Source organism: Arachis duranensis, chromosome 4, assembly GCF_000817695.3.
Source record: "Arachis duranensis cultivar V14167 chromosome 4, aradu.V14167.gnm2.J7QH, whole genome shotgun sequence".
Taxonomy (NCBI): Eukaryota; Viridiplantae; Streptophyta; class Magnoliopsida; order Fabales; family Fabaceae; genus Arachis; species Arachis duranensis.
This window is the reverse complement of record NC_029775.3, coordinates 77,268,016-77,286,864: the sequence shown is the minus strand read 5'-3', so window position 1 is coordinate 77,286,864 and position 18,849 is coordinate 77,268,016. Positions and strand designations below refer to the sequence as shown.

The following is an 18,849-nucleotide window of genomic DNA, read 5'->3' as shown; positions in this document are numbered from 1 at the left end:
CTTACAATTTTCCTCTGAATTCCAGGTTTAATATTCCCTTTACTTATTTTCCCAATTTAATTTATGAACTCTTTTATGTTGAATTTGAATTTATGTTTAAACGTAGTTTGATTGCTTTATTTACATGAATGCTTTTAATTTAATTTAGATATTAATCACAATTGATAAGGATAACTAGGATATGACTTCCAGTTCTTATACCTTACCAAGAGATTTTATTATTGTTAATTTATTTTACTTGTCATTTAAATATGCTTGTGCCCGTTGCCCAAACTCCAAGACCCCAATTTACAAACTCATAACCAATAATAAGAGCATACCTTCCTGCAATTCCTTGAGAAGACGACCCGAGGTTTAAATACTCGGTTATCAATTTTAAAGGGGTTTGTTACTTGTGACAACCAAAACGTTTGTACGAAGGGATTTCTGTTAGTTTAGAAGCTATATCTACAACGCGAATATTTTTATAAATTCTTTACTAACAAAAATCCTAACGTCAGGGAGCTGGTGGAAGTAAACTCATCATGGGTCCGAGAATTTTATTCCAACTATTATCGGACGACCCTCGATGCAGTGCAACTTAGGGGCAAATAGATCCTAGTCACAGAAGAGATAATACAATATATCCTCCACTTCCGGCCTAAAACAGATGATACAGATAATCAACGTCACATCCCGACTCCATCACCCAAATTCGAGCTCAGGTCCCGACTCCCATCGACATCTACTCCCATACCAGTCTAACCCAACTCAACAAATACCCGAGCAGACGAACATGTAACAAAATACTTTTAAGTATGTATATTTCTTTTTTTTTTTTACTTGTAAACTCTCAATTGAATTTCTAATATTTTGTATCTTCTCATTTTTTCCTCCTTTTTATTCTTCTATAACTTCTTTTCTTATATCTCTTAGTCTTCTATTTTTTTTATATTTTTTTTTATGTTTTTTTCCATACAAATTTTATAAAAAAGAAAAAGATTAAAGAAGTAATATAGAAAAAATAAAAAAAAAATTAGAAGAAATACAAATTTTATTCTGTTTTTAATTTATATTTTTTATTTTTATATCTTTTATTATTAAAATGACTGTGTTATTAGCTTGTGTTTACTTGAATAACTTTTGTGTAACCAAATTCTTCGAAACAATAAATAATTCTGTGCCATTATTTTTTCCAGGTTGCTACACAGCCAGCACTTCAATATCACTCGAGTCCTTGAGTCGTGCGTGCCGCCTTACTGGGAAGCTACAGCCGCAGAGGTGACCGGTGCCGACCCAAAGCACCTTCTTCGCATCCTCTCCTTCTCTTTCTCGGTACCCTAAACACCACCCAGTCTTTCAATTCGTTTTCTTCTTTTTCTCGCTTTCAACGTTTCCCATATATCTCAACTCATTATTTTTGTTCTCGCTGCATCTAAACCTTAACTTAAACAGCTAAACCCTTTCTTACACTCAGAAAAGAAGAAGAAGACAGATATGGTGAGGCTCACCGCTGATTTGATCTGGAAAAGCCCTCATTTCTTCAATGCCGTCAAAGAACGCGAGTTAGACCTTCGAGGTATATTATATATTTCTCCATTTCTCACTCTTTTCCTCTCTTTAATTAACTATATTGCTTCTCTTTTTTGTTTCCAGGCAACAAGATCCCTGTAATCGAAAACTTGGGCGCTACTGAGGTGCACAAAATTTCGGTCTTTTGCTTTGAAGTTTTTATTTTTTATGCCTTCAAGTAATATATTAGGTTGCACTTTTCCTATTTTTCGTTCCAAATGTAGCATTGGTTTTTGTTCCCCTTGGTGTTGGTAAATTTGTGTTTCTTGCAGGATCAATTTGACACCATTGATTTATCTGACAATGAGATTGTGAAGCTAGAAAATTTACCCTATCTTAACCGGTTGGGAACTATGCTCATAAATAATAATAGAATTACCAGAATTAACCCTAACATTGGAGGTATAGTTTTAGCTTTGCCTTGTTCATATCAATGTTGCACTTGGTTATACAGCATGTAACTTACTTGCCTTGTGATTTTTTACAATGCAGAATTCTTGCCAAAGTTGCATACGCTAGTTCTTACGAACAACAGGATTGTCAACTTAGTCGAAATCGATCCCCTTGCGTCCCTACCGAGGCTCCAGTACCTTAGCTTGCTAGACAACAACATTACGAAGAAGCAGAATTACAGGCTTTATGTTATTCACAAGCTGAAGTCCCTAAGGGTTTTAGATTTCAAGAAAGTGAAAAACAAGGTATAGGTTATCTTTTTTGTCGCATTTGATAGTTTGGTCCCTAGATTTTTCTTTGGAATATGACAGTTATGATATTTTGATAATGCCTACTTTCAATTAATAAATAACGGTTTTAGCTAGAAAACCAGAAGTAAACCTTGAACACGTTGATTCCATTTGTTAGCTTTACTGTGTATAAATTTTTTATTAGGCAGCTATAGTTTTTACTCTGGTTAAGCATTCTTTGGCTAAGTGACTTGAAAATTAAACTGGACATTGCCATAAATTGCAATGTCTATTGGATGATGATGATGTATGTTGATATGGTTTATATAATCTGTTTTAGGATATCTATTCATAATTCATAAGGTTTATCTTGTATTTACCTGTTATAGGATTATCTTAGATATCATCATCTTATCTGTGTGTATAACTATTTGGGTAATGCTATGGTGAAGAGTGAAGTTTTGGTGAACAGTGAAGATTATTTCTTTTAGTAGAGAAAAAACCCACCAAAAAAAATTTGTCATGTGCAATGTTCTAAATTTAGTAAAAATCTTAACTCTTCACCTAATTCTACTCCTCACCAAGAAATTCCCTAACTATTTATATGGCTTGTATGTTTATGTTGTCATTATTCAGAGTGTGTCTGAGAAATATATGAGTAAAATATTTAGCCCTTCTCCACTTTTCATTCTTCTCAGCTTTGTTAAGGAAATTAACAATATATTGTTGGGTCTATTTCTTATTAGCAACTCCACTTCCCTCATTAATTATAGGACTAAGGATTGTTCTTTGAAATTAATAGGAAAGATTGGAGGCGAAGCGCTTGTTTGATTCAAAGGAAGCTATAGATGAAGTTCAAAAGGCACCGCCAAAAAGAATTTCACCTCCTGAAACTCCAAATGTTCCAGAAGTTGCTGAAGAACAACAGACGCCCAAAGTGGTTGCTCCCACACCAGAGCAAATCATTGCTATTAAGGTATAAACTATAAAGAGAAGTGAACGTAGCTTTTGTGAGCCTTATTGCTAATAGGTGTGATCATGTGACATGCACTTACATGTTTGATTCAGATTTATAATTAATGCATTTGAAGCTACTTGACTGAAAATTTGTAGATGAGATGGTTAGCTACTTCTTTTCACCCATAGCTTAACAACTATCTATAGCCAGCTGCTTCAAAGTGGAGGGAGACACACAGTGACAACCTTGAATCCCATATAGATTTGTTCCATATAGAAGAAGTCACCTTACATGACTCAAATGAGTTTCTTTTATTTTTTTTCTCTCTTGAATTTGTGATGATATTTGCCAATAGCATTGGGGTATTACTACTATTCAGTACCGTTTGCAGACTGCAGGAAAAAATCTTGAGCTTAGACTGCTGCAGTTTTGCTTCTTGATTTGTGCTGTATAATATTAGTATTTTGGGTGGATGAAACTTGTTAATCTGTTCTGCTTTAGTTTTTTTTTGTCACATGCATAGAACCTTAGTAATTCAAAATCATAAAAGCACATAGCTTTGGTCCAGTTGGCCCTTCCGAGTTTCTTGCATGAAAATGCCACGGATATGCAAGTGATGTTCCCAACTAAATATATTACAGGACCTTGGAAAGTAACTTTGTACAGCACAATTCGTTATCTTTTAAGTTAGTGCAAGGGTCTCATTCTTGCCCACCATTGATTCATTTCATAAGTTCTTTAATAGTTAATCAGTGTCTAATAAATCATCTTTCATGCATATGAGATATTCTCCGAATTAAGAAATCATTGTTGTTTTTAGATTATAGTAATTGATTATCTTGATGAGCTATAAATTTCAAATTATCTTTGAATCTGGTGCAACAAGTTGTTAACTCTGTTATCTTTGGTTTAACATATTTTTGCTGTGTGCAGGCTGCCATTGTGAATTCACAGACCCTTGAAGAAGTTGCAAGACTTGAAAAGGTCCTTGCTTTTGTAGATCTGATGTTCACTTGTTCAATTTTGATTTTTGCGCTCTGCTGTTTACTTCTTAGATGACCTTTTCTTCTGATTGCTCATTTTTATAAAGAGAATCTGTTGTCCTTTGTATTCCTCCTCTGCTGTCTAATTTTCTCTTTAATCACAAAACAAAAAAATCATTGAGATTGTCTTGAACATCAGACCATGATTTTCAAAGTTAATAATAAAATGAGATCTCAAATGACCTGTTATTTTAACCATTTTGCTAGGCTTAAAAGTTTAGACAGGATCCTTGTTCGTAAAAAGAAGAAAAACTATTTAGTTCTTGCTACCAAGGTAAACTCAATAGCTCCCCTAAACTTGAGTATATGTGTTTAGGTGAAGTAGAATCTGTCTAGAAAATGAAGGAAAACTATTTTAGATTCTTGCTGCAAGGGTAATCAAAATTGATAGTTCCCCTAAACCTGCAGAGCACACAATTATGGGAAGCCTTGTTATGATATTTCCTTTGGCTGTTATCTTCGTTGAGGATTTCTTTTCATCTAACTTCAATTTCTTATCTATGGTTAAAAATTGATGCTAATGCAACACATTTGATTTGGTGAAATGGTGACAGGCACTGAAGTCTGGTCAGCTTCCAGCTGATTTTGAAGGTTTGAATGACAATATGGTGTTGGATAATGCTCATGAAAAGCATGAGGAGACGATTCAAGAAAGCAAAGATCAAGCTGACGGTGAATCTGATGATACGAAAGAGCAGAAGGATACTGATACTTCTCCGATGGAACAGGTATTATACCATATTATGCTCCTGTCGAACATATATCTTCTGTATGTAGTACCTAGCAGTTTTATTTGGTTCTAGTAACTAAATAATTAGGTCAAAAACTCAATTTACAATATTATGTTGTTGTTTGTTTGTCACAACTGTAGTTTACTTCTTTCATTCCAGTTTTAATCATGAAAGGAATAAATGAGTGGAGGCTTAGAAGTATGCATTCAATGGTTTGCAAAAGGTTATGGATATAAAATATCTCAACTCTAAGAAGAATGAGTGCATGTAGTTCTTATTACTGTTGCAGTTGCCTAATTGTTTTATATCCATAAATAGTGTATCTTCTTTTGTTCTCATAATCTCATCTTGTACTAGATCTGTTCATGTTTCTAACCATCATATTAGGCATTGAAAATAGAGAGCATGCAATGATATACGGTGCATCCATTCCACTATGAATAATTTGAAGTTTGAGTAATGCTAAGGAACCAACTTTTTTCGACCAATATCCGCCAATTTTTTTTACTAAATTATCTGTCTGAAATTCTAGACCTTAAATTATAAACTCTTAACCCTATATCTTAAATTATAAACCTAAATCCTTAAGTTGGCTAAGATTGGCCAACTAAAAGTTGGTTTTCTATATTTTCTTTAAGAAAAAATACTTCTAAAGAAGTTTAATTTCCTTTGAACTGCTTTGAGTTGATGAATATTGCAGTTGTTTGTGTTTCTTGCCTTGTCATCAATTTTCATTACATTTTTTTTTCAGGAGTAGAGCAAGGATTTTGTAGTATTCCTATAGCCTCGTGAATTTCTTCAATGTTGAGTTCTTGGGTAAAAAATCTTGGTGATTTTCCTAGGTGTACTTGATGAAGCTCCAGCCTCCAGACATGTACCAAAGTTTGTGTAGGACCAAATAGGCAAATATTTTAAACCGTTTTTTGAGTCTCATGAATTGTTTGGTACTTAAGGTTTCTTTTCCGATCATGATGTATCAATGCTTTAGTGTTTTTCATGTATTGAAAAGTTGTCTTCACTCTTCACAATGAATATGATACTCTCGTCCATAGCCAATCATTTGCAGGTCTTAAGATGTCCAGCACAACCAAAATATAAAAGAAAAAAGGCGACCTGAAACTTTGTGCTCGTTTGATTTTGAAAAGTATGTTTTCAATGAAACAAGATTGCACTTGAAAATTTGTCACCAAGAAAATGAAGCTATTCTGTGATTTTGAAAAGATATTAATGTTTTGATAATATAGTTTTGAGAGAATGAATTTTCTTGATGACGTGATTTCCTTAAGGCGTTAACTGTGACAATACACAAGAGTCCCACATCTATGAAATTAGGAATTTGGGGGCATAGGGAATGGGGAAATAGGATTTTCTCACTTGGGATTTAGTGATTTAAGGTTGATTAAGGTTAATTTATTACAAAAAATGGTGATATAACGATTAGATGCGGCACGTATGCTGATGTTAATGATATTTTATTTCTCTAGGAGTTATTTTCTTAGTTACAATTTTTTTAAATGTTAATTTGGTGGTTTATTTCCTTTCCATAAAAACTACTTTAAAATTATAAATGCGTTTTACTTTATCAATAAAAATTAGGCCGAGGATAATATTGGTTGCCTTAGAACATAGAAGTAAGTTTAGGGAACTGAAAAACATAGGCTCCAAAAATTTTGGTGAAAACATAAGTTGATTTAAACCCATTTTTTTTATTATCTAAAATTACAAAACTTCTTTTAAATTTTAAAATATTATTGATATTGTGCATTAAAATTGTTCTTGATATTTTAATTGCATCAATATGTCTTATATATTGAAAAAATTATATCATATTAGTTCTTGGTCTATTTTCTGCTAACGACGCGCTAACATAACTCAATGACGAGGACCTTTGGTAACACGTGTCATTTCATGGTTTGGCCATGTGTGATGTGTCAGTCAGTAACACATGGCATGCAAACGTGGATAGTTATGTTACATGTCACAATGTTATTTGTTCATGTGTCATCCACTATGTCACCATTATATATGCACAATATTGGTTCTTTATTTAGCAAGTGTCTTATCAAGTATTTTAAAAATATTTTATAAAAGCACTTGCATTTAAATAACTTGTAAAAAGATAAAATTAAAATTAGTGTATTCAAAGATATTAAAATTTTTGAATTTATAAAAAAAAGAGAGAAAACTGATGAAAAGACAAATTTAGTGCATGACATTCAATTTTAAAGATTAAAATGAGTCATTTGATGCAAAGTAAAAGACCAATTTAGTGCATATATAATGATGACATAGTAGATGATACGTGGACAAATAATATTGTGACACGTGGCATAATCTGACACGTAACATAACCATCTACGTCAGCATATTATGTGTTACTCACCGATACATTATCATATTGTTATACGTGGCCAAACTATAAAATGATACGTATCACCCAAAATTCATGTTATTAAATTACATTAGTACATTAACAAAAAAAAAAAAAACAAAAACTAATGCAGTATAATTTTTTTAATCTCAAAGACATAATTAATATAATTAAAATTTTAAAGAGAATTTTAATGCATAACATCAAATTTTAGTACCAGTTTATAGATTTGTTACATTGGAGCGAGGTGAGAATGGGTGTCTTATTATCATTGTATTGTCCAATTTATATAATATTTTATATGATATTGACTGTCCTACAATATTTTTTTATGTTCATAATGATTTTTCTTGTATACAAAATTGAGAAAAGTGAATCAATAAGTACTATAGCGTATATGCGTTTTACATATAATACATGCTAGGCCTGATTTGGTGTTAGAAATTAGCACTATTCCGATGTAAATTAGAAATGAGCGCACACGTGTAGAATTCTTACCAGACGAGTAGATGATCGAGCTCTATCTTCTGCTCAGAGGAGCAATACTCAACAACGTATAGTATTATTATTATGATATAGTCATTTTGATATTTAAAAGATTCAGTTAAAAAAGACTTTTAACATTTGTTTTTGATAAAATAAAATTTCTTAACTACCTATTTATGTGTATATTCAAAATAAAACTTCAACAACCGCCGCCGCCACCACCACAACCTCCTCCACGCCACCACCACCACAACCTCCTCCGCCACCTCCTCCGCCGCCACCGCCACCACCACAACCTCCACCACCACCACCTCCACCGTGGTCATGATGATGATGATGATGATGACCACCCCCTCCGCCACCACTTCCACCGTGTCCATGATGATGATGATGATGATGATGATGCTGACCATCCCCTCCGCCACCGCAAGCGGCAGAAGTAGTTGCTGTGTTGTCGAAGGCAGCAGCTGTCATAATAACTAAGCCACCGTCCTTGGTTCCGCCGCTACCGCTTGTATGAGATTTTGGTTTTGGAGCAGTAGTGGAATTAGTTGTAGTTGTAGTTTTTGTTGTACGTGCATCCTTACAAATTCTTTCACTTCTCTTATTATCTACTTTCTCTTGAGCATTCTTCTTTCCACCACCACCGAAACAAAAACAACCCATAGTTCGTTGCTTAATAATATTGCAGATTCTAATGACGAGTCCTAGCTATTATTTTCCTCTATCCTCTTTCCTTATATATACCCAAAATTAAATGCAATCAAATCAAGCACCACGCTTCCACGAAAACTACTTCGAAGTTCGTCAACGTGATATGCTTTTATGTACTCTGACAATTTCGTATGTATTACATTTATTTGTATCAGAAGACCCGGAATAGGTATAGGATAGGGATTAGGAATCTTCTTTACTTATAACTTTTTTTTATTAATTTCCTAAACGTGTTCTCTAAGACTCGTTAAAAATAGATTTGCCTGGTCAATGCTATCTATCCTATCTTCTCATTTATGAATGATTTTTTTGAGTAAGTATTAGATATTTCAGAAATTTAAAACTTAAAACACTCGCGAATTTATTATTTATTTTCTGCCTGATCAAATGTGAATGATGAAATTCGTCGTAAAAGAATAGATAGATAGGGACAGAGGAAATTACTCTTAAAGATAGTCACCAAAAAAAAAAATTACTCTTAAAAGACAACTAACAAAAATTATTTATTAAAAAAATTATTTAAATTAAAATTATTAAGAAGAGTTTACGTGGATCATATTTAAAGAGGATTATGGCTAAAGCTAATTTTCAAAAGAGATAATAATCTTTTTTTTATTTAACAAATTTATTTTTTTTTAAATATTTATGTACGTGGAGTTTGAATGCACGTGTTACATTGCATTTGTAAGTTCTAATTTCAAAAGAGATAATAATCTTGGCTTTTTAACTAATACTTGACCATTTCTAAATTTTATTATTAAAATATTAATCATTTTAATTATTTATTCAGGAGTTATTATTTTATCACGGTGGCATTTGTTATTAGAGGAGTGTTAGAAAATTAGTAAATTTTATGATTTGTAATTATTAATAAATTATTATTAATATTTTTAATAATATAAAATTATTTATTTTTTTATTAATTAAATTTATTTTTTTAATAATTAAATTTTAATTAAAGTCTAAACCAACTCCTCTCTAGGTAAATATACAAGTGCTAGTGTGCTACGCGATTATCAGTAGATCGTTGTTATTATATTTTGACATGCTTACTGAAACACAAACAGACTTTTTCTTAGAAAAGGCTAAGCTTATTAAAGACGTTTTTGTACACGTATTGTGATAAAACATTTGCTAATTACAATATAATCGGTATTTATATTGTCGTTTAGAACTTTAGATTGGTTTAAAAGATAAAATGGATAACTAACATTTGTAACTATTTGAATTGTATGGCTTGATTTTACTAAGCCAATTGAATTCAAACGATTTTTTTTTTTGGTGACTAATTGAATTCAAACGATTGTGATTTAAATTTGAACGACTTATATTTTTTTATTTAAATTTTAAATTTTATAATTAACAAATTTTTATTATTAATTATGAAAATTCAAAATATCGCTATCAAAGAATGGAGTGAACTTGATTTAGAAGATGTAACAGGAGGTGAATTTTTTTTTTCAAAATCAATTAAAATAATTTTTTATTTTTTAAAACAAATAAATTTAATTACGTAATTTTTTTTTTGCTTAGGTTCAAATTACTAATGGTCCACCTGATATGAGGTTCTGTCTATAAAAGACAATTTTTTACTCTTCTATTTTATTCTATATCTACTTTTTTTTGTTTTGTTATTTTTTCTTTCCTCATTTATTCAATGCTATGTTATTTTATTTTAGAAAAAATAATTATATTTATATCTATAAAAGATGCATTTATATAAAAACTGACAAAATTATTTTTAATAGATCAAAACAAACTTTATACTCAAAGATTTAGTCTCATTTATCGAAAATATCTAACATCAAAGATGCATTAGAAACATGGAGTTTTTTTCAATGGAAAAAAATATATTTGGGTTCTTGGTTATCCAACATTTCTTTTGAATCATAACCATTGAAAATTTAAACTAATAACTAAGATTCAANTTTTTTTCTCTCTCTCACTCCCGTCTCTGTACATCACTACCTTGATTCAATTTCATTTGTTCCTTTCATGACTCCTATTATAAATAAAATAAGCTCACAGAATACACAACAAAAGGTCAAGAATGTTAGTTCTTATATTTTGTTTTTTCTATTACAACAGCTATTTTTTCTATTTTCTTTCTTTTATTTGATTAATTTTTTTTCACATATTTACCTTTTTAATCTCAAAACACCAAGTCTCTATTAACACCTAGGATAGTAAGTCTTGGGAGTCCTAATAAATATGGAAGTAAATTTTTTGGTTGATCCCTGTTTGACAAACTTAAAAGTTAAAATTTCAGAAAAGAAAGACCCAAAAGTTACAATCTCAAATTGCAATGCTTAGTTACATATATAGGTGATAGAGTGCCATGAAGACAGGGTCATATGGAGAACAATTCACTGTCAGAAAGATTCATAGTGCCTCAACCTTCATGAATGCCAATGGCCACACCTAAAAAGATTGGTGGAAGAACAAGAGGTTTTTTTTTTTTTGGAAAAGATGATAAAGAAAAAGGATATTAATGACATTTTACAAAATTATTTCATATTTTTCTATAAAAACCAATAAAATCTAATAATCAGTTACAATATATGTTGGTGGTATAGTGGTAAGTGTGATGATAGTAATGGTGGTTGTTGGATGGTGGTTGTTGAAAGAAGATGTAAGAAGAGGAAGAAGATGTGAGAGGAAGAAGAAAATGATATTTATATAATTTACTACTTTATTTTATAATTTTTTTATCTAGACCACCAAGAACTTAAATATACTTTTTCCACCTAAGACAGTCCCTAGAAACATTAAGTGAGAGTCCAACATGGCACGTTAATATTATTATTATTCTAAGGTGTCAAAAATATTATTGTTATAATACTACCTTTCTCTTTCATTTGTCCTAAATTGAAAATCCTAGAATGAGAATAATATGCACAGTAGATCCAATCCTTGTACTTCAAATATAATGGTACCTTCAACAGAGATATGGCTTCATCTTGCGAGAGGAACCAAGAGAAGAATTTGTCTAGGAGATACTTTTGTGGACAGTACGTGATATTGCTACAATCTGAAACATTGAGTAATCCTGGGAAGTGGTTTATTCGCTGTCTTCTTTGGAAGATAGATCATGTTTGTCTATTGATTTGTATTGATGGGAGTATGTTACATTGTAAATACTTATATATTCTTTTCTTTTGTATTGTAGAAAATTACTACAAAAATATTGAGTACTATCGGATTTACTGCTAGAATTAGCGTCGACATGTACCAGTGGATTTTGTGTCCGATTTTCTATTGGAAAGGAGAAGGAATTTATCGCCATAAAAAGTTACCATCGGAACAGATTTTTCCTCGCTAAATCCGACGATAATTGTTGGCGCAAAAACGGAAGTCACGCACGCCAAATCTACCGTTGGTAGCGAGGAGAAACTCGATGGTATCTTTGCTTAATAAAATGTGTCGTTTTAGTGAGTTACTGTCGGATTATTCCGATGGTAAAATTGAGGCTAAATTCAAATGCGAAGCCTTTTTTCTGACTTGTATAGAGCCATAAGGGAAGACCAAAGGGCTATGAAGGAAGAGCAACAAAGGCAAATGAGTGACATAGAAGAGATCAAGCATCACATTGGATCTCAAGGAGGAACACTAGCCGCCACCATTAAAGTTGGACTCGTTCTCTTTTACTTCCTTTCCTGTTTTATTTTTCTGTTTACTGTTATATGTTATTTGTTCTCTTATTCTAGTTGCATGATCATTTGCATTTATGCCTTAAAGATGTAAAATGTTTCAATATATCTCTCACCTTGCTTAATAGAAAATTTTTTTATTGGAAAAAACTGAGAGATACATGAATTTTAAGTTTAAAATAAGAATAGTTTAATTATGTTGATGTGGTGTCATTGATTTTATTTTTCGAATGTATGATTAAACAGTGCATATTTGAAGTTGTAATTTTAGAATGTTGGCTCTTGAAAGAATAATAAAAAAGAAAAAATATTATTGATAATCTGAAAAATCTAAAAGTTGATTCTTGAAGTAAGAAAAAACAGTAAAAAGAAACAAAAAAAGCATGTTGCAAAAGAAAAAAAATTATTATGCATCCCAAAAAAATAAAGAAAAATAAAAAAATCCATTACTGCCCAAAAGTGCAGGAAAATGAGGGCAGATTGAAAAAGCCAATAACCCTTTAAACCAAAAAGCAAGGGTAAAAGGCCCCAAGGCTTTGCGCATCAGTGGTTAGGAGGGCCCAAAGGAATAAAATCCTAGCCTAAGTTGTCCCTAACCATGTGCTTGTGGCGTGAAGGTGTCAAGTGAAAAGCTTGAGACTGAGCGGTTAAAGTCGTGGTCCAAAGCAAAAAGAGTGTGTTTAAGAACTCTGGACACCTCTATCTGGGGACTCTAGCAAAATTGAGTCACAATCTGAAAAGGTTCACCCAGTTAAAGTGTCTGTGGCATTATTGTATCCGGTGGGAATACTGAAAGACAAGGTGCTTAGGGTCACGACCAAGACTCTAAAAGTTGTGTTCAAGAATTAAAAAGAGCTTAACTAGGAGAGTTAATAATATTGATGAGTCCATATTTGATGGAATATTTTGGCTTGATTTGAATGGATTCTAGCGTATGAACTCACACTTAAGCACCAAAATAGCATACTTTTGTGTTTGATCCCTAATTTGATCCTAAATGTGAAAACATGCAACTTTGTGCTTTAATAGAGCAAATTAATCCCACTTTTATATCATTCGATGTCGTGATATGGTTTGTGAGTGATTTCAGGCCTTGAAGGCAAGAATGGATGGGCAAAAGTGGAAGAAAGCATGTACAAGGAAGAAAACATGAAGAAAACAAGGAAAGGCACACACAGCGAAGTGTGCGTGCGCACAACCCTGCGTGCATACGCACAGGAGCCAAAACAGCAAAGTGTGCGGACGCACATGTCTGTGAGTCCGCACAGGACCCAACACGTGATTTCACTAATGAAACACGTGCAGCGCGTATTTCGGGGGCTTTTGGCTCATTTTGGAAGGTTGAATTGTTGAATTGAAGTGCTATTTAAGGGGAGAATTAACATTTAGCATGAGAGCTCACTTTTATGTAGGTAGTAGTAGTATAGGAAGCTTCCACAGGAGTAGGAGTAGTGTAGCATTGCTCTCTTAGGGTTTATGCAATTTTAATTATAGCATTTTATAGCAAGTTTTAATTTTGGATGTTGATCAGCTCTTTTGTAAGTACTCTTAATTTTCTTTTTAATTACATTGTCTTTATTTTCATTTCCTCTTGATTCAAGTGCTTTGTTTATATTTGTAATTTTGAGTTCTTGAAGTTTTGATTGATGAATTTAGTGTTTATTACTTTCTTTATGCTTGATTGTTTGTTCATATTTGGCTTTGTTGATAGTTGGTTGTAACTCTCCAATATCCTTTGCAATTTTCCATACTTTACTTTCATGCACACAAGGTGTTTGTGAAAATGCCAACCTTCGATTTTGAGTATATTTTCACACCTTCGTTTGTGGTTTGAGTTCCTAGGATACTAGAGTCATAATGTCCGACATTTAGTGGTAATTCTTGGGTAGTTAGTTGGCTCTTGTTTCCATTGACGCTAGCCTTTTATCAATTAGTTTGATAAGTTGGTTGGACTTATGGATTAAGGTCAATTATGCTTGCTTGACTTACTCCTCGATGGTTGGGGTTGACTAGGCGAGATTGACTCATGACAATTACCATAGTTGTGGTTATGTCAATGATAGGATTCCTTGGATTCTCAATCCCCAAGTCAAGGTCTCTTTTATGCATTAACTCACAATTTTGATCATTACTTAGTTCTTTGATTACTTAGTTCTTTTAATCTTTAATTTCTTCCTCGAAAACCCCTTTTTGTCTTAACAACTAAGGAAGTAACACTTGAATTGCCTTTCTAGGGAGAACGACACGAGGTTTAGATACTCTCGGTTATATTTTGTTTTGAATTGAAATATTTGATTGTGAGGACTATTTGTTGATTTAGACTATACTTGTAACGAAAGAAATCTCATGTTGAGAAAAAAATCTAGATCATCAAAAGTCCCAATGTCAAATTTGGCGCCGTTGTCGGGGAATGTGCAATTGGTGTTAAATCTTTTGGTTGTTGTGAATATGTTGATAGTGTAAATAGCACTTTTTGGTTGTTTGTTTGCTTTTGTTAAGCAGGTTTTTGTTTATGTTTTCTTGATGACTTTTTCACACTATCACCACAATACACCCAATAGAACCCAAACACTTACCTTCATAGTCACCAATTTTTACACACCATCACCCCACTATATACAAATCCAAAACCCTTACCCTTGTGAGTTTGATTGTCAACCTTCATCACCTCAATCTCCATCTTCAATTATGGATCAAGCCACACAAGAAGTACTTCTCATGCTTATTCAAGGACAACAAGAGTTCTAGAAGAAGTAAGAGCTCACCATGGCCACCTTAGCAAAAGCTTTGGATTATTTAGCTTCATCGCGCTCATGCCACAAGCCAGAAGTTTTAGTGGATGAATGTGCGAAACCAAGTGAAAAATGTGGAATGGAAGAAGAATTGCAAGATCAAGAAGATGATGTCGAGTCACAACATGAAGAGAAAAAGGGGTCAAATGAAGAATTGGTAGGAATTGATCAAGAGGATTCCACCATTCAAGATTTTTTGTCCAACTTGGGTAATTCTTTCGATAACCTTCATGAGCCCCCCTTGTAGATTTGGAAGGAGATGTTGATGTGGATTTCACACAACCTCCAATTTTTGACTTGAGTGAAGATGAAGAAGATTCAACCGAGGTTGAAGGAGATTTTAGTGACCAAAAGGTGGAAGTACTCGTGCAAGAAAGAATTGAGTGGGTGAAGAGTTCTCCAACAAGTTTCCTAGCCCTACATCAATACGCCGTCTTGGAGACGGATGCTCAACTTCAAACCTTTCTTGGAGTAGTGGATGGTGAAGAGGAGAATGTTAATTGGCGACGGAATGGAACGTTCATCAAAAGGGCAAACTTGACATTTGAAGCTCAATTTTGGTGCAAGACTCAAATGAGTGGATTCTGGGTAGTGCACAAGCATGTCAATGGTGATAGAGAAATTCAAGTACGGAATTGGGTATTGGTCTTAAAAGTCAACAATTAAGGATCCTAGTTACTAGCTTGAAGTCTCTTGAGAGTTTGAAGAATTTCATATGGGACCCCGGAGGTCAAATCAATAGCAAACTTGGTTGGAGATTCAAGGAGGAGTGGAAGCATAAGCCGCCCTAACAAGGATCTCCTCACCAAGTCCAACTTAGGACTATAAACCAAAGTGCTAGGTAGAAGACACCCCACCATGGTAATATCCTTCTAACCTTCTCTATTTTAGCTTTTGTTTCATGAATAATTGGTTAGTTTTCTTGGTTGGTTAGTTTTATTTTGATGTTTGTTGAGTAATTTTGGTGAAATAATGTGGTTTAGGGAGTTTTGTGATGTTTTGGGACTTGAAAACCTATTTGGGATGTCAAGATTGATGCCCTGGAGGCATAATTTTTGTTGCAGGATCAGAGACCTGTGCGTGCGCATAGCCTTGTGTGTCCGCACAGGTCCCCTGTTTTTCAGTTTCCGTGCGTACGCACAGCAATGTGCGCTCGCACACCCTTAAACACCCCCTATGTTCCTAGCACGTGCACAGGCTGTGCGTGGGAACAACCTTTGTCCCTTCCATGCGTTCGCACACCATGCGTGCGGATGCACATGTTTTTCCTCGTTAAAAAAAAAAGAGAAGCCACACGTGCGAGCGCACACCCATTGTGCGCCCGCACAGCCAGAACACACCTCTCTGTTCGCAGCGACCGCACAACCCCTCTTTCCTCCTTCTGTGCGAGCTCACACCCATTGTGCGTCCGCACAGGTTGCGTTACACCTTCTGTTCACAGCGTCCGCATGACCTTGTGCGTGCGGACACTTCCTTCTTTCTCCTTGTGTGCACCCACACACGACCTTGTGTGCCCGCACACGACCTTATGCGTCGGCACACGTCAGTTTTCGAACGTTAATTCGAAAAGAGAGAGGGTCGCGCTTCATTTCCCATAGTCACCCCTCTTCTTCCCTTTTCTCTGAAAACCACAACCACCCCTCTCAGCCCAGCCTCCTTCCTCCGCGACCCACCTCTGGCGACCTCCACGCCGCCGCCGTCGCACCTCTTCTCTCTCTCTTTCCCCTCACCCTCATTTTCTTCTCTCTCCTCTACATTTCTTTCCCTTTCTGCCCTACCTCCGCGCCAGGCTCTAGTCGCCTCCTTTTTCGGCGAGCTTTTGTGCCGCCAGCCACTGACGGCAATCATCCTGCCACCCTTTTCTCAGTCCATTTTTCCCTCTCTTTCCTTCTGCATTACAAGTCTCCTTTCTCCCCTGAACCCTATTTTTTTACTGCTTCTTCTTGCTTATGTTTTTAATTTTTCTTTAGTCAATAGGTGGCTATAGGTTAGTTGATTTTTGTTTTCTGGAATGGATGTTGATTGCTGGTTGATTGTTTGAATCTTTTCTGGGTTGGATAACTGCTGATGTTGCTGAAACTGACTGCTGTTGTTTTCACCTGATTCTGAATGCTACTTTTGCTTGATTTTGAAACCAAATGATGCTGCTGATTTCGGCACATATTTTGCTTGATGTAATGCTTGAATGGAAGTTTTTTATTCGATTTCTGTTTCTGATCAGCATAGGGTTTGAATTTCCCTTCCATTTTGCATTATGATTCCTACTTGTGCGAATTTTTGTTAATTTTGGATGCTGCCTGAGATGATTTGTTTATGCACTCTGTGTTTTGCTGAAACATCAATATGAACTTCACTTTACCTATGCGATTATCTTGTTTGATGTGAATTGTTGATGTGCATAGCATTCTCAACCTAACCATTATGCACTTCATTGTTGATTTTGTTCTTGAGGCCAAATTGGATTGAAATTTACAACTTTGACCATTCAATTTGGTACCTTTAAGTGCATAGGAGGCTGATTCACTGCATTATATGTTGACTGCCCATTCCTTTTTTCTCACACACCAAACTAGCATTAAACTTCCAATTTTAAAATCTGTTTGGTGCCTTTTGGCAGCAGTACATATAATGTTTGTTTGGTGAGTTGACTAACTGCCTATTCATGTGTTCTTGAACATAAATGATCATGTACAATTACTTGTTCCTTGTAAATCTTTTTGGAGCAATGAATCTGATTTCAACTGACATTGCTTTTGGGAACAAGGATTGACAATGTGACCATTCTACTACTTTGTTCCATGAATAAGCAGGTGTTTTAAATTGTTAAGTTGATCATTGCCTTTTGTGCCAATTTTTTACAAGCTTTTTCAATCCTCAAGGCACAATTGTAATAATCAATTCCTTTTCAAATCAATTCGCTTACATAAAGCACCTAAATTACACATATGCTTTAATTGTTGTTCATTCTCTTTTATATTACTTAGGTTGCTTGATTTGGGAAAACACAGTTTCTTTCAAACCTTTAATTGTTTTATACATGTTATCCCTTGATTCGATATTTATTTACCTATTTGGCTCTTATATGAATTGTTTGATTATTTCCTCTAGATTTCTGTGAATTCTGTATACCTCTCCTAAGTTGTACTCTGTTTCTTTTTGTCTTTTTTAGGATGCGTCGAAAGGGGAAGGAGAAAGCCAATCCTTTGGCTCATGCTCCTCCTACACCCCCAGCAATTAACCTGAAGTATTTATAAATGCTGAAGCCCAAGAACAATACAAGAAAGTAGAAAACAAGGCCTTTCACTATGAGCGAAAGCTAAACCTACCTGAGAAATATGCGGCCTAGATTTTAGACAGAATTAATTTTTATCATTGGGAGTTCATAAAATTTGATTCGGTGGAAGTTAATGAACACCAGGTCAAAGAATTTTACGTGAATCTCCTGCAGAGAGATGCCCCCACTGTCTTTCTTAGAGGTGTCACTTTGGACACCTCTGATACTGCTTTAGAGGCACTTTTAGGCATCCCGCATATTCCTAAGGGTCGTGATGCTTATCCTCAGATAGTGAAAGATCTGTTATCGGGCGAGCTATCTCTAGACGTCATTTTGAGAAAGATTGGCACACCTGAGGCCAGATGGGAGTACAGTAGGGGAGAAAATTCAGTCCTTCAGAGCATTGCGTGCACTGACCTCAACCCGGAGGCGAAGATTTGGCAGCAGATCATTACCGACTATATTCTTTTGAGCACGCATGCCACACACATCCGGGTCCGAGTGGCAGTCCTCCTCTGGGCCATTCTGGAGGGGAAAAGGATTTCTGTTCTTCCCCTCATCAGAGATTCGATGTGGAAGGTGACACAGCAACTGAA

General features: G+C 34.5%; 1 protein-coding gene across 2 annotated transcripts; it reads left to right on the top strand.

Moving 5' to 3' along the window:
* Positions 1-1,148: 1,148 nt before the first annotated feature.
* Positions 1,149-6,025, top strand: LOC107484576 (U2 small nuclear ribonucleoprotein A'). Of its 2 annotated transcripts, none has more exons than XM_016105130.3 (9): positions 1,149-1,314; positions 1,435-1,558; positions 1,636-1,676; positions 1,824-1,953; positions 2,044-2,249; positions 3,037-3,210; positions 4,126-4,176; positions 4,790-4,963; positions 5,718-6,025. In XM_016105130.3, exons 2-9 carry the CDS (start codon positions 1,477-1,479, stop codon positions 5,721-5,723), a joined length of 864 nt encoding a protein of 287 aa, XP_015960616.1. In that variant the 5' UTR covers positions 1,149-1,314; positions 1,435-1,476; the 3' UTR covers positions 5,724-6,025. The 2 variants fall into 2 exon arrangements, with proteins under 2 accessions (XP_015960616.1, XP_015960617.1); XM_016105131.3 differs by having other exon boundaries at positions 1,150-1,314; positions 1,457-1,558.
* Positions 6,026-18,849: the final 12,824 nt, after the last annotated feature.

Coding starts and splice junctions, on each gene's coding strand:
- LOC107484576 (XM_016105130.3), top strand. CDS start 1,477: ATGGTGAGGCTCACCGCTGATTTGATCTGGAAAAGCCCTCATTTCTTC. Junction 1,954..2,043: donor AATTAACCCTAACATTGGAG/GTATAGTTTTAG, acceptor TTTACAATGCAG/AATTCTTGCCAAAGTTGCAT. Junction 2,250..3,036: donor TCAAGAAAGTGAAAAACAAG/GTATAGGTTATC, acceptor TGAAATTAATAG/GAAAGATTGGAGGCGAAGCG.